The following is a 13,552-nucleotide window of genomic DNA, read 5'->3' as shown; positions in this document are numbered from 1 at the left end:
CAATCGAATTTGGTCAGTGCTGATGAAAAATGGGTTACCCCCATCCACCGCCTCCGTTTCCATTTATATATTATATCTTATTTTTTCTACAATTTCCCATCTCTCTAAACTAGCATTTACTGTGCCAAAACAGTCAACTTAAACTCACATGAAATCCAGAGTCCAACGCAGGGCCGGATTTTAGGCTGTGCAAGCTGGGCTACCGCACAGGGCCCCTAATTTTAGAGGGGCCCCAAAATTTAGAGGTTCAATATTTAATTTTTACCTAGCTAGTTTAAAAATAAAAATTAAAAAGTTTTCAATTAAACTTTAAAGGTTTTATGAAGAGATGGTAAGAATGTGTATTTATTGTAATTTAACTTGGAGGTCAAAGGTTCAAAACTTGCATGTATTAGTTTTAAAAATTATGATTTTGGTAGGGCCACATTTATTTACTAGAACAGGGCCACCAAAACTTAAAATACGGCCCTGGTCCAACGTATGTGTCCGACATGCCATGCAACCTCAAAATGAAGCACGTAAGCAGTAAGCTAGCACAACTCGCAACCATCTCCACAATTTCCTCCCTTCCCCACACATCAACCCACTCTTAATATATTATATATTCCACCTTACATTACACCTACATATAATATATAAATATATAATAAATATAATCTGAAAGATCGAGAATTCTCACTGGACTGTGTAAGTATAACATAATTCTCATATTATAAAATCACCAGTCACGAATTTAATTCTTACTAATACTCTTTTAATCCAGTTCATTTACTAAACTTTTCTAATATAATTTACTTGGATGATGTGATTTGATCGTTGTTATACATACAGATAATTTTGCAAAATAAACTCTTATTTTAAACTACTAGCTTATTTTGAGAACATTACTAAAAAGAGCTTATAACTCAAAATAAATAAATAAGCTATAAACTCCTAAATAAGCAGTGGAGCAATAGTTATTTTGTATTGCTTTGAAATGATGATTCTTCAATTTCCCACCGCCATTCCCATGCATATATATATATATATATATATATATATATACACACTACTGCCTCTTCAGTTCATCCAACATATGTGTTCGGACGTTTAATTTCAATTCGTATATCGTGACTGTTGCTATAAGGAAACAATTCGATCAGAAAGTTCTAGCTGTTGTTTTTTTTTTAGATCTTTGATTTTGAAGTTATAGAAGATGGTGAGGTTTCATGGAGAGCTTGATCCCATGAGTCCGGGGAGCGACATGGAGACGACTCTTGAAGAAGAAGGAGAAATGGAGGAGATAAGCTACCGTGATCTGAAGAAGCGGATGTGGAAGGACCGGCTTCGCATGCAGAAGTTCAAGGGCGACCGGGAGGCGGCGGCGGCGGCGGCCGGGAAAGAAATTTTGGGAGACGACGGCGACGAGGAATCGGCGTCGGAGAAACAGGTGGAAGCGTCGCGGCGGAAGAAGATGGCGAGGTCTCAAGACGCGGTTCTCAAGTACATGGTGAAGATCATGGAGGTGTGCAAAGGGCAAGGGTTCGTGTACGGGATCGTGCCGGAGAAGGGGAAGCCGGTGACGGGGTCGTCGGAAAGTCTGAGAGAGTGGTGGAAGGAGAAAGTGAAGTTCGAGAAGAACGCCCCGGCGGCCATAGCCGAATACCTCCCAAAACTAGTCGGATTAGTAGAAGACACAAACTTTTCCGGCGACCCAAATTCCAGCTTCATCTACCTTCTCCAAGATCTCCAGGACACCACTCTGGGCTCCCTCATGTCCGCCCTAATGCAACACTGTCTCCCTCCCCAGCGGAAGTTCCCGTTAGAGAAAGGGCTAGCGCCGCCGTGGTGGCCCACCGGAACAGAGCTCTGGTGGGGCGATCAAGGCATGGCTCAAGAACACGGCCCCCCACCCTACAAAAAGCCCCATGACCTTAAAAAAGCCTGGAAAATCAGCGTTTTAGCCGGAATCTTGAAACACATGTCCCCAGATTTAGACAGGATGAAACGCCTCGTCAAACAATCCAAATCTCTGCAAAACAAAATGTCCGCAAAGGATACTACGACGTGGTCGAAAATCGTTACCCGAGAAGAAGACCTCATCAAACTCGCCCAGAAAGCCCTCCGGCTTGATCCAGGACCAGAACTAGAAGAAGAAGAAGAAGAAGAAGAAGAAGCTTCTTCTCTGACGCACGACAAGAGAAAGTGCACATTCGAACGAGAAATCGCGACAGAGATTATCCCACTGTACGCGTGTCAGAATCTTCAGTGCCCGCAGAGCGATCCAGGATTCGGATTCCCCGACAAGTCTTCGCGAACTGAGCACCAACAAATCTGTCCCCATCGCGACGACCACAACCTTGATTTCGGCAAAAACTATGTCGTTCCTAGCTTGATCACAGAAGGAGAAGGAGGCATAGATACAGGCCAATTCCCAGACTGGATCAACGAGGATATTCAGAGAATCTTCCATGAATACAACGGCCAGTTCGTCAATGGCGGCGCTGGGAACTTCTTGACCGACAATATGACAGAACAACAGTTTAGGTATGATCCGCCCATGCCAAGTGATGAAGCTTCCACTTCTGGTTCAACTTCTGTCTGGGATTTAGCATACGATGATATCGATCGAGACTAAAAATTTTAATTTCATTACTAGGAACATGATGTTATATGTATCTGTACGTAATTTACTGTCATAATAAATCATAAGAAAGTGAAAGTCCATATTATGACTGTTAGGGACTGAGCTATCTGTGCGGGCTTATTATATTCTATTTTTACTGTGTTGTAAGATGGTTATTGTACAAATTAAACTGGGGATTATATTAAGGAGCTAATTAATCAAAGAATTTTTACTATATATGTTATACAAATTAAAGAATATAGATTAAAACTCATAGAAGCAGCTGCTTTGTCTCTTGGTAGGTGTTTCTTGATAATCCAGAGCGCTACCAGTGCATGAAAAGCCCTTACGATATCTTGAAGATTTAGCAAACATTTCCACAGAAATAGTAAACACAGCACAAACAGGTCTATGATCAGAAAATCTTGATTCCCCTCTTACGTATGATACTTGTTCAATGCCATTCCCACGCCATAGTATTCTGTCACACCTGCAATTCATTGTCGTCTCGATTGATTCATGTGACAATATAACGAGCTTCAAAAATGAAATGAAAGTACATGTAATATTACTCGATCATAAATGACTGACCAGGCGGGGGTTCGGCGTTTTTTCTTGTTCTTGACAGTATCTCCTGCATAAGAGTCTGAATTGAGAGTGTATTTGTAGGTGGGAGCAAACATTATCTTTCCTTCTTTCCATCCGCTGAATACTCTTCCTGCTCTTCTCTCCATGTTCAGCTGTACGTGTTAACAGATCAAAACATGTTTTAATTTGTTCAAATTAAGGAACACAAAAACGACATAGGATAGATGGAGAAACAAGTAACTAATTAACCTGATCCTTTTCCAACAGAGAGTCACACTCGTTGTTCTCTAGCAGCTTCTTTGTCTCCTCGTAGCTAAGCGACACCCGGTAGTTCAAGTCCCCCAACCATATTATGCGGCTACAAGCAATTTCGTTAGTTGGATTGTTGGCTTGGTATCAACAAGGTTTTAAGTTTAACTTCTCATGGAAACTGCCTATTGGCCTTCTCGATTTAATCGGATGGGGCGAAGGTGAAGTCGGGCTTGTAAATTTAAGCAGATCATACATGGACAATCTAAACTGGTTTAATTCTTTGTGGTCAGCTAAATTTATAATACATGCTTAACTCAATGCATACTTTCGGGTAGGTTAGCATAGAATATGAACAAAATGTTGGATTTGAATGTGTATATGTACTAGGAGCATTAAACCTTACTCATGATCAAGTATTCTTTCTGGGAAAGCGCGATCTGGGTTCTTGCAGATCCTGGGAAAGTGGATGCTCTTTAGAATCTCTGTAACATCGGAATTTCTTCTCAACTCATCTCCTTCTTTCTCCCCGGAAGCTAGATGGCAGCACACGAAGCAGAAGTGTGTTCTGTGCACTGTTATGCTTATTGATATGCAGCCCTGCAAGAGACAAAACATTATTAATGGATAAGAGTCAGGCGGGCGTACATAGATATTGTCGAAACATGGTTGGACAAGCTAAGAACCTTGTTGCCCAGACATCCCATGATTCCTGTTCCGACATAGGAGATTCTGAGATGGGCAATATGCGGAACCAATTCTCTGCGTGCCCAGATTGAGAGGAAGAGCCCAACCATCTGCTTGCTTGCAATGAGGTTGTAGTCCAAACCAACTGATCCGGGGATCTCTACCGCCGGCGAGAATCCGTCGTCTTCTTCGACGTCGGCTGCGGTGGTGGCGGCGCGGACTGGGAGGCAGGCAGGGGGGTGGGAGTCGGCGGCGAGTTTGCGCAGGCGGCGTGGCGAATCGAGGTGGCAGTTGCAGGCCTTCAAGAGAGCGTTGTTGGCTCGGAGATTGCGGCTGAGGAGTTTGAGCGATGGCTTGTGGAAGAAATTGGTTGTGGGCTTGGAGCAGGCGGTGGGATCGGAGTCCATTGATTCGTGGTATGATTTGTTGAGTGCTTGGCTTATGAACCCTAACCATCTCGCTGCTGGTTCATTGTCTTCAATCACCAGCACATTTCCAGCATTCAATGGAACTATTTCCTGAAACCTGAAATCATATCTTCTAAGATATTGAGTTCAAACTTTTTTTTTTTTTTGGATGATAAAGAGTAATCACTATTTTGACAATAAAATCAGTATTCACTATTTGGGGTGTGCGGGTGATGGATACTCCTAGTAGGGTACTCAGTTAAGTGTCCTCCTAGGTGGTGAGGCGAGTGTGGTTCAAATACTTAGAAGCATTCTGTCCAGCCTGCCAAAAGGCTCGATAGAGTGACCAGTCGAGTGTCCCTAACTGAGTATCGACCCTAGAAGCGGTGAACGGAGATTATGCAGATATTCTTTCCATTGATAGTAGGGAAATTTCCTTTTCTTTATTAGGAATTAGATATGACAATTTTGAAAATTTTCCTAAGTTCAAAAAAAATTAGGTAATTTCTTCTTTCTTGCTTCTTCAAGGGTAAAGGGTTCCAATCTCAATGCACACATCGTTACTCTTGCTTTATTTTTCTCTAGAATATTCTCTCTTATTTACTTAGTATTTTAGGGTTGTGTTGGCTCGCCATTCAACTATCCCTAAACCGTAAAACCAACAACGTGCATAGGGTAAATTTGCTTTGTGATTCTCATAGATAAATGACTATATTAAATGTAGATTGTCTATAGCTGACAAGCTCAAAGGCCAACTAACAAGCCCTCTAATAGACAAAAGACCACAAGAAGGCTGCTCCTAGTAGGAATAGAATTAAACATGAAACATCATATTATGATTACCGAGTCAAAAAATCTAACCAACTTAGTTATGATTACTCTTCAAGTTCAAACTTTTGACTGATTACAATGTAGGGATAGTCCAAGATAGGATGGAATGAAAGTTGAATTAATTACATACCCAAGGATATAAATGTCCGAAGAGCCTTCCACTTGCAAGAAATCCTCTAGGTTGAGTCCATTAGTGGGAGGTTTTCCTCCAACATTCCATGTTGCAACGAAAACCCTACAATCCCCATTTCACATTGACTGGATTGTTAATCAAAATTTCATAGAAAAAAAAAAAAAAAAAAAAAAAAAAAAAAAAAAACCAATAACTGAACATATATCTTTCCCATGGGAATATAATGGAATGGAATGGAAGACGACAAAACATGTTTCCATGTCTTCTTCAAACCTCAAATTTGTAGTTTTGGTCGGTGGTTGCCGTGATGCCATTGGCTGATCATCAACGTTACACTCTCCTTCAATCGTCGCACTATTACTTATTTCTGAGAGTTAATTAATATATTGGATTGAATTAAAAAAAAAAAAAGATTGAATATATATATTATATGATTTGACTTGCATGATCTCTACGTACCTGAAAAACTTTTGCGAAGGGTGGCGTTTTCATGAAAAGCTTTTTGGTTATTTACGCCATGGATGGGTTCCATATCTGCTTCCAAAAATTTTATTATTTTTTTTTAAAAAAATGGATTTTAGAGCCATTCATCATATAAAAAAGGAAAATATAATTAAGAATAGTGAAAAGGGCTAACATATATAATACCTCCTCCTTTTTGTCACCCTTGTCGGGAGTGGCGGTGGAGCCGGCGGCGGCGGAGGTGGTGGCTGCGGCCTTAGTCATGCGGCGGATTTCTGACCTGATCTACCTACCTTAGGTTGGAGGCATCGCCGGCGACAGCGTTCAAGTATACGTGCATTAATAACCTAAATTTAATTACCAAAATCGAAACCAAAAAAGAAGAATGGTAAATAAATATATCAAATCCACCAATGGAAAGTAAAGCTGGCCATGAAAAGAAAGTCAATTTTTTATGAATTTTTGTTTGTGCATAGGTTTCTGTTTGTTGTGTTTTGTGTTTGACTTTTTTTTTTTCCTTCTTTTTTTTTTTTTTTTTTTTGGTTTTTGTTTTTCTAAACCTTGAACTCGGTCTAATTTTCTTGTTCTGTTTAGCGACGCGAGATTTTGCCGCCAAATCTTTAGGAGATTAGGTGCATTATATTATGTATTAAAATGGTAATTAGCATTTAATTATTACAACTTTTATTTTTTGGGATGATGATAAATTATGCACTTATTTAAAAAATCCAGTATAATATGCTTAACCGCGAGGGGTTGATTTTCTAATCACTCCACTTCTTTTTAGTCAAAAGTTGTTTTAGTTGTATGGTGGCATTTAACTCTTGAATACAAATTGATAAAGCTTTAAACAAATTTGTACCTACACTCATAATTAATTACCCTTTTTAATTTCAAACTTCATTTTTCAACATTAAAATCACTCCCTAAAATAACATTATTGATAACCTCATTCATCCCAACAACTTATAATAGAATAAAGTTATACTATTAAAAAATTACTCTCTTCCACGTACCTGTTTTCAAAAGCGTCACTATGGTTAGTGAATGAGTTTCTTAAAAAACTGATCTTAAAACTGCTTCACTAAAATTGACTGATAAACTAATTATGTTACCAAACAGGATTAAAATAAAGTTTAAACTAACATCAATTTAACGAACTATTAAATTGAGTTTCACAAATAGGGAAATGATACCAACATCCACAACTAATAACATAGATATAAGGATGCTTTTAAGCCTCACTCAAACAAAATAAAACAAAGCAAGCTGCAGAGTACTAGGATCACAACAAAGTTAGCGAACCAATTCAATTCCCTCCTTAAAAATTGTCGTCGTTCAAGTGATACTGAGCGAGGATTTGGGGGCAACTAGCCAGAGGCTCCGTGGTGGTGAAGCCCATGTTGTTGGCGTAGCGAATGTCGCTGACCATACCGTTGTTACGGGTGAGGATGACACGGGCCCTGTCACGGCCTTTGTTTGGCACACTGCAACGGCGGTCTGGGCTCTTCATCAGAACCACATCGCAGAGGTTATCTCCACGGTCGCCGTTCACCAGAATGTTGTATTCTCCATCGGAGTTTGTCACGCCGTCGATGGTGTAGGTGAGAGCATTGGTCTTTCTGTCCTTGCACTGAATCTGAACCGTCACCCCTGCCAAGAATATACATTCATTCCATTCTCTAGCTTAGCATTCTTTGCACATTTTACAATTTTACACCAAATCCAATGCAGCTCAGTTAGTTCTTAGGTAATAAATTACGATGAAGACATAAGATCCAGCCTTAGCAAGTGAGCATAAGTTACTCAATGTGGTTGGACTCTATGCCACGGTCCTTCCACCAAATATGTCTAAGTCACTATTATTGTGTATATAATCATTAATGTGCAATCTAACTATAAACTTAGACTTTTAATCACAAGATTCAGAATTCCCATTGTGGAAGTTATCCCCATGCAGTGGGGCACGGGCACTACTAAGCCAACGTAATTTACCCTACCCTTTTACTATCTAGTAGGGTGGGTGGGTGTGAGGCCTGGATAAGGGAATTTCGCTTTTTACGGACAATAACTAACTAATTCAGAAGATCCATCTAAAATTCAAATTCTTTTGCAGCAGATAAGGAAACAGAAACGGAATCCCACAAGATCAGAACAACTTTTAACTCACGGAATGATAATGTGCAATGAAGCAAAGGAATGAGAAAGGGAGATGAAGGGGTTACCGGCGAGGTACTTGGTGGCGGTAGTTTCAAAGCCGCAGTTGCAGGTATCACAGTAGGCTTTGCCCTTCACGAGAAAAGGGTTGCCGGAGGAGTGAGCGCCGACGATAGTAGCTGAGAGGAAGCAGAGAGCAAAGAACGCTGTCAATCTTTCCATCTTCAAGCTGGGTTTTTGCTCCTCCTTTCTGGTTCAGTTCTGCCGGAGAGGAAAAGCAGTGAGTGGCGGAGAGTGGAGCCGGTGAGAGGCGTCGGTGGAGTCATTTATGGAGACAGTGTGGGATGGGCCGGGCGGCAATGATCATTTCGGCTCAAGTTCTGAAATAGTATTTGGGCCTTCAAAATATTGAGGCCCAATTAACATCTGAAAAGTCCAAACTGTTTTTTTTTTAAAGGAAAAAAAGTCCAAAATGGTTGATCTTTTGTAAACATTAACATACTATATTTATTTTTTATTTTGTAATTACGGATTCTGAATTGCCCACCCTATTGGCTAGAGCTGTCAAAACGGGTTACCGTCAATATGTCATTTAGATATTATTAATTTTTGTTTTATTTTTAGCTAAATGAGGTCATGGATGAAATATGGTCTTATTAATTAAGAACTATGTAATTCTAGACTTATTTTATTTATTTATTTTTAAATTATTGGTGGGTTTGGCCCATTCAACCATCGACACAATGCAGGTTGGGCTGGGTTGAGGTTTTCTTGGCCCACGTTATTGGCCCGTTTTGTTAGCTTTATCAATGACATGGAACCTATTCTAAGTTAATGTCATATGATGTCGTTTGACTATAGTGATTTTGTTATTTTTAATTCTAAACTTTTATATTGATCACTCGTGGTCTTTTGACTTTCAAATTGTTACCGTCTGTGGTCCAAATTATCCACCTATGGTCCTTCGACTTTCAAAAATTAACCAGTCATAGTCTTCTTGGAATGATTATGAGTGGTTAAAATTTGATAGTTGAAGGACCATGGGGGGTTAACTTGGATCATGAATGGTAATAATTTGAAAACGAAAGGAATATGATTAATCAATTTAAAAATTTAAGACTAACCGTAGCAAAATTACTATACTTGGAGGACCCAGATAGTATTAACTCAACCTATTCTCATAGCTAATAGTATTGGGTTGACATTATTGCATTTTAGGTAGTTTATCTTGTTTTCTTTTAATTCATATGTCCCATTTTACATGTATTCTTTGCTTATATTTTTATATTTAATAATATTTTTAATGTAATTTTTAAATATATATTAACTTCAAATTTAACATTATAAATAACTTCAGTCAATATTTATTAATTGAATTTCAATAATTAAAAAAGGATTAATGTTATCGTTACCAAAATTTTTTATCAAATTTTCTTCCATTTGGCGTGATAAATTAAACTATTTTTCTTTATGTTGTCACGTTAGACAGTGAAAATTTATTATCCATGTAGCATGATCCTAAAAGAAGTGTAACGATAAAGAGTTCCTCCCCCCAAAAAGAACCTAGAACAAAATAGGAATATATTTTTGCCGCAAGTTATTTTTTTTATACATTTTTTTAAAAACATAATTGATGTAACTAAAATACTCAACTTGTTTCCGTTATAGAAGGAGGCATATATATTGCTATATAAGCTTTATATTAGCTAGCACAATAATAATTTTGTAATGATCTATGTTTGAAAAGTAATCAATATAGCTGTTAATAAGTCCAAAATATCATGCTTATGGGCTAAGTTGGTAGGGAACATCAATTATTAGATATGCATCGTTTCCAATTCCTATAAGTTGAGAATTTTAATGATGTGGAACTGTACTGAAATAATCATACACACACATATATATATAGATGTTTTAGCTCGCTATATTATTGACACTTGTGTGAATAGTATTTGGTATAATTAGATATATTAATATGATTGTAGCATATACACTTTGTCACTTATTATAACGATGAACATTACACGTAAATTATGTTATAATTACATCGGGTATTAATCGACATTTATGTTAATAGGTACTACACGAAAATTCGATAATTTTTAAATAGCTATAAAATTAATAGCAAAAAACTATAATATCATTAATACTAATACTATACTAATTAAATAAAGGAGAATAAAATATAAATAATTAGTATACTTCATATGAGACGTATCCATATAAAACTCAAATTATTGATCAAATGGTTTGAAATGTCACACAACTATCAATCTACCATGTATTTATATTTTATATTATATATGGGTATATTATTACATTAAAAAAACATTAAGCAAGATATGTTTACTAAATCTTTTATCATCTAACATATTTTACATAATTAAATCGTGGTGGGTTAATCTATTATCATGACTGATAGTAAATATAAAATAATTGTGACATATAACACGTCATGCTATCAAGCTAAGTAAAATTATGGTCGAGTAGATAGAGAATCATTCTTCTATCTGAAATGTCACAAGTTTGATTATTTTTATCAACATTTTCTTGATCGAACTTCTCACACAAGATCTAATATTTCTAGTGTAGTTTACTTTCGATGGATCATTTTAGTTATTATCTCTTGTATACAAAGCACATAGCATTAAAAACAGTATGAAAATTATGTATTAAACTACGTACGTTACTTTAATGAAAAGGATTCTTGCTTGATTTTGTAACAATCATAAACAATATTATCAATCATAAACCTTAGCTTATCATATATAGTCAACAATGTTATCTTAAACAATCTTCCAAGAGATTTGCAACGTACAATGACAATCTTTGTAGTTGACAAGAATCTTGCTTGATTAATTGTTTTCAAGTCAACAATATATATAATTAGTTCCAAAATATAATAGTGAACCGAAATATTAAGTTAATTACTACTTAAATAATGAGGGTATGTTCATTTAATTGGTCAAAGTTGACCACAATGAGCTAGTGGTAAAATGTTCATTATGTACGTTATATTCATATTAATACGATAAATAATGATATTCAACGTGTACATGGGGTGAAGCATACTCTTAGCTTGTAATTTTATGCCTCTATCCAACAAAGAAGTATAAGTAAACTAACTTAGATAATTATTTATAAATGATCAATTCAATTCGAAAAGACCAATAAGCAATTTTCAGGTTAGATCATTAAATACACAAGTTTAATATATAATATACATAAGGCCTAATCAATCATTAAGTATTACTATTTGTCAGTCTTTTTATTTTAATAATTTTCTCTCTATTTGTAATATTATATTGAAAAGAGCTTTGGTTTAATGGCCCTGCATGTTTCCCAATAATTGACACAGTTGTGTAAAAAATTATGACATCATCTGTTTTTATTTTGAACTCTTTATTATTATTATTAGAACTTCTACAATATTAATTCACTTGTTAAAAAAAAAAAAAAAGTGAAGCATCATATGATGATATATAATTCACTTGTTAAAAGAAAAAATAAAAAAATTCTTGTAAAGACTTTTGTCGTGTGACAATTAAATTATTTTTTCGGAGATTAGTTCCCAAGTAATATTACTATTCTCCTTATTATTGAAGTGTGACTATTATGATCATCAATGAGTCAATGACATGTTTTTGACATTTTAACAATATTTTTAATTATATATACACGCTTGTCAAGTCGGGCCTTAAAGTTAAGGTCAAAAGTACCTCTCAAGTAGATTGTTACTTGTGAACTGACCCAACCTGTTTAAACGAGGTTTCAAAATTAAATTGTGAAGTCTTGAGACCGAATTAAAATAATTGATTCGGGTATATTATATCATCATTATTAAACCTCTAATTTTTTAATTAAATTAAAGCACAAATAATAAAAGTATTATTTTAAAAAAATATTATTATTTAGACCTACCAAGCATTATTGTTTTGTAATATGTGTATTTCATTCTATTTTGATTCCCTATCCCTTTCTGGATGTACCAAACAAAGCCTTAAAGTCCAAGGTGGCGCAAATATAAAGGGCGAAGAATCTGATTAACACAACACTCCATTTTTGTAACCTTAAAAACACAATAATAATAATTATATATGATGTTGGGAAAGCAAAGTCGGCCACCTTTCCGGAGGACGACGAGCATGACGGGGATCACCGTCGATGTGGGGAGCGGCATGGAAGATGGCCAGCCTCCGGCGGTCGAAGGGCAAGCCACGGCGGTGCCCAACGGCTACGACCACCGCTCCATGGCGGCCATGGTCTCGCCGAGATATTACGGCGGTAGGACGACGACGATGACTTCCGGCGATGGTTACCATATTGAGACGCCTAGTTTCTTGACAACTTGTAGCCTTTGCAACCGGCGCTTGGCACCTTGTCGTGACATCTTCATGTATAGGTACATCTTTCCTCTTTCTCCCTTCCCTAAATCCCTAATAATTAAACAAATTAAAAAGCACACAAGTTCAATTTTTGTTAACGTACACTCTCTCAATTAAGCCTGTCATATAATATTTTTTTTTAGTGCAATTTACCTCCGCATTGACGAGTATACCCATAAGACACCCTCCAATAATGACTCTCTTATATGAGTACTGAATCTTTAGTAAAAGTATATAATGATAAAAAAAAAATTATTATCTCAAATATTTGATTGTTATGTTATTGTATGTGCGTGGGTGCAGGGGTGACACCGCATTTTGTAGTCAAGAATGTAGGGAGCAAAAAATGAAGCAAGACGAGAGAAAAGAGAGAAGTACTAATTTGCAAATTGAAAACAATGGTGGAATATCCGACCACCTCGGTAAGAACTAGACTGCGGCTGTCGCTTGAACAACGGTTGTGTGTGCGTAGAGGTTTAAAGATATATATATATATATATATATATATATATATATATATATATATATATATATATATATATATATATATATATTTGTGTGTGTTTATGCTAATGCTACCATGCACATAATGGTTGTAACGAATATGTATATATTTGGGCTATGCTTGCTTCCAATTCAAAGACATACGAAAGACAATGTACTCAGATCTCTCTTTTATTTGCTTCTCTTTTTCCAAAGAAATCAAATGTAAAAATTATATAGACATAAAATTGACCATATATATGCTATAGCCCCGAACGAGGTTGTTGACTTGGTGGAGTATAATTTTGTCAAGATCATCTCAATTAAGACCGTTATATTGAATTGTTGAGAGCAACCTCCAAGTTCGACCAAGTTTGATTTTTGCTTACTGATTTTTTTTGTTTGAGTTGATTAACTATAAGCAATTTAGCGTTTGCGTCCTTTTCTATCAATCAAAGAAAATAAATTGTTGATACAATTTATGCAATTAACTTGTAAAGTTCTTTGGTATAAGTAATTATACTCCGTACAATGAATCTCTTCGAGATTCATGGTATGATTAATT

General features: G+C 36.4%; 4 protein-coding genes across 4 annotated transcripts; 2 read left to right on the top strand and 2 right to left on the bottom strand.

Annotated features, from left to right (window-relative positions):
* Positions 1-1,186: 1,186 nt before the first annotated feature.
* LOC109177820 (putative ETHYLENE INSENSITIVE 3-like 4 protein) lies at positions 1,187-2,641 on the top strand. The gene has a single exon (XM_019327292.1). The coding sequence runs from the start codon at positions 1,196-1,198 to the stop codon at positions 2,615-2,617; it is 1,422 nt and encodes a 473-aa protein (XP_019182837.1). The 5' UTR covers positions 1,187-1,195; the 3' UTR covers positions 2,618-2,641.
* Positions 2,642-2,822: 181 nt separating this feature from the next.
* On the bottom strand, positions 2,823-6,250 carry LOC109177819 (type I inositol polyphosphate 5-phosphatase 5-like). The gene is made up of 9 exons (XM_019327291.1): positions 6,149-6,250; positions 5,960-6,034; positions 5,774-5,867; positions 5,498-5,602; positions 4,129-4,654; positions 3,849-4,042; positions 3,443-3,551; positions 3,197-3,345; positions 2,823-3,095 (listed from the first exon to the last, which is right to left on the bottom strand). Exons 2-9 carry the CDS (start codon positions 6,030-6,032, stop codon positions 2,870-2,872), a joined length of 1,476 nt encoding a protein of 491 aa, XP_019182836.1. The 5' UTR covers positions 6,033-6,034; positions 6,149-6,250; the 3' UTR covers positions 2,823-2,869.
* An 836-nt stretch (positions 6,251-7,086) lies between these two features.
* On the bottom strand, positions 7,087-8,448 carry LOC109177821 (protein DOWNSTREAM OF FLC-like). The gene is made up of 3 exons (XM_019327293.1): positions 8,188-8,448; positions 7,283-7,615; positions 7,087-7,249 (listed from the first exon to the last, which is right to left on the bottom strand). Exons 1-2 carry the CDS (start codon positions 8,339-8,341, stop codon positions 7,284-7,286), a joined length of 486 nt encoding a protein of 161 aa, XP_019182838.1. The 5' UTR covers positions 8,342-8,448; the 3' UTR covers positions 7,087-7,249; position 7,283.
* Positions 8,449-12,145: 3,697 nt separating this feature from the next.
* On the top strand, positions 12,146-12,973 carry LOC109177822. Its single transcript, XM_019327294.1, has 2 exons — positions 12,146-12,521; positions 12,808-12,973. The coding sequence occupies exons 1-2, from the start codon at positions 12,217-12,219 to the stop codon at positions 12,935-12,937; spliced, it is 435 nt and encodes a 144-aa protein (XP_019182839.1). The 5' UTR covers positions 12,146-12,216; the 3' UTR covers positions 12,938-12,973.
* The last annotated feature ends 579 nt before the right edge of the window (positions 12,974-13,552 follow it).

Source organism: Ipomoea nil, unplaced genomic scaffold (assembly GCF_001879475.1).
Source record: "Ipomoea nil cultivar Tokyo-kokei standard unplaced genomic scaffold, Asagao_1.1 scaffold0805, whole genome shotgun sequence".
Lineage (NCBI taxonomy): Eukaryota > Viridiplantae > Streptophyta > Magnoliopsida > Solanales > Convolvulaceae > Ipomoea > Ipomoea nil.
Note: the sequence above shows the minus strand (reverse complement) of the source record. Positions and strands in the feature narration are given on the sequence as shown.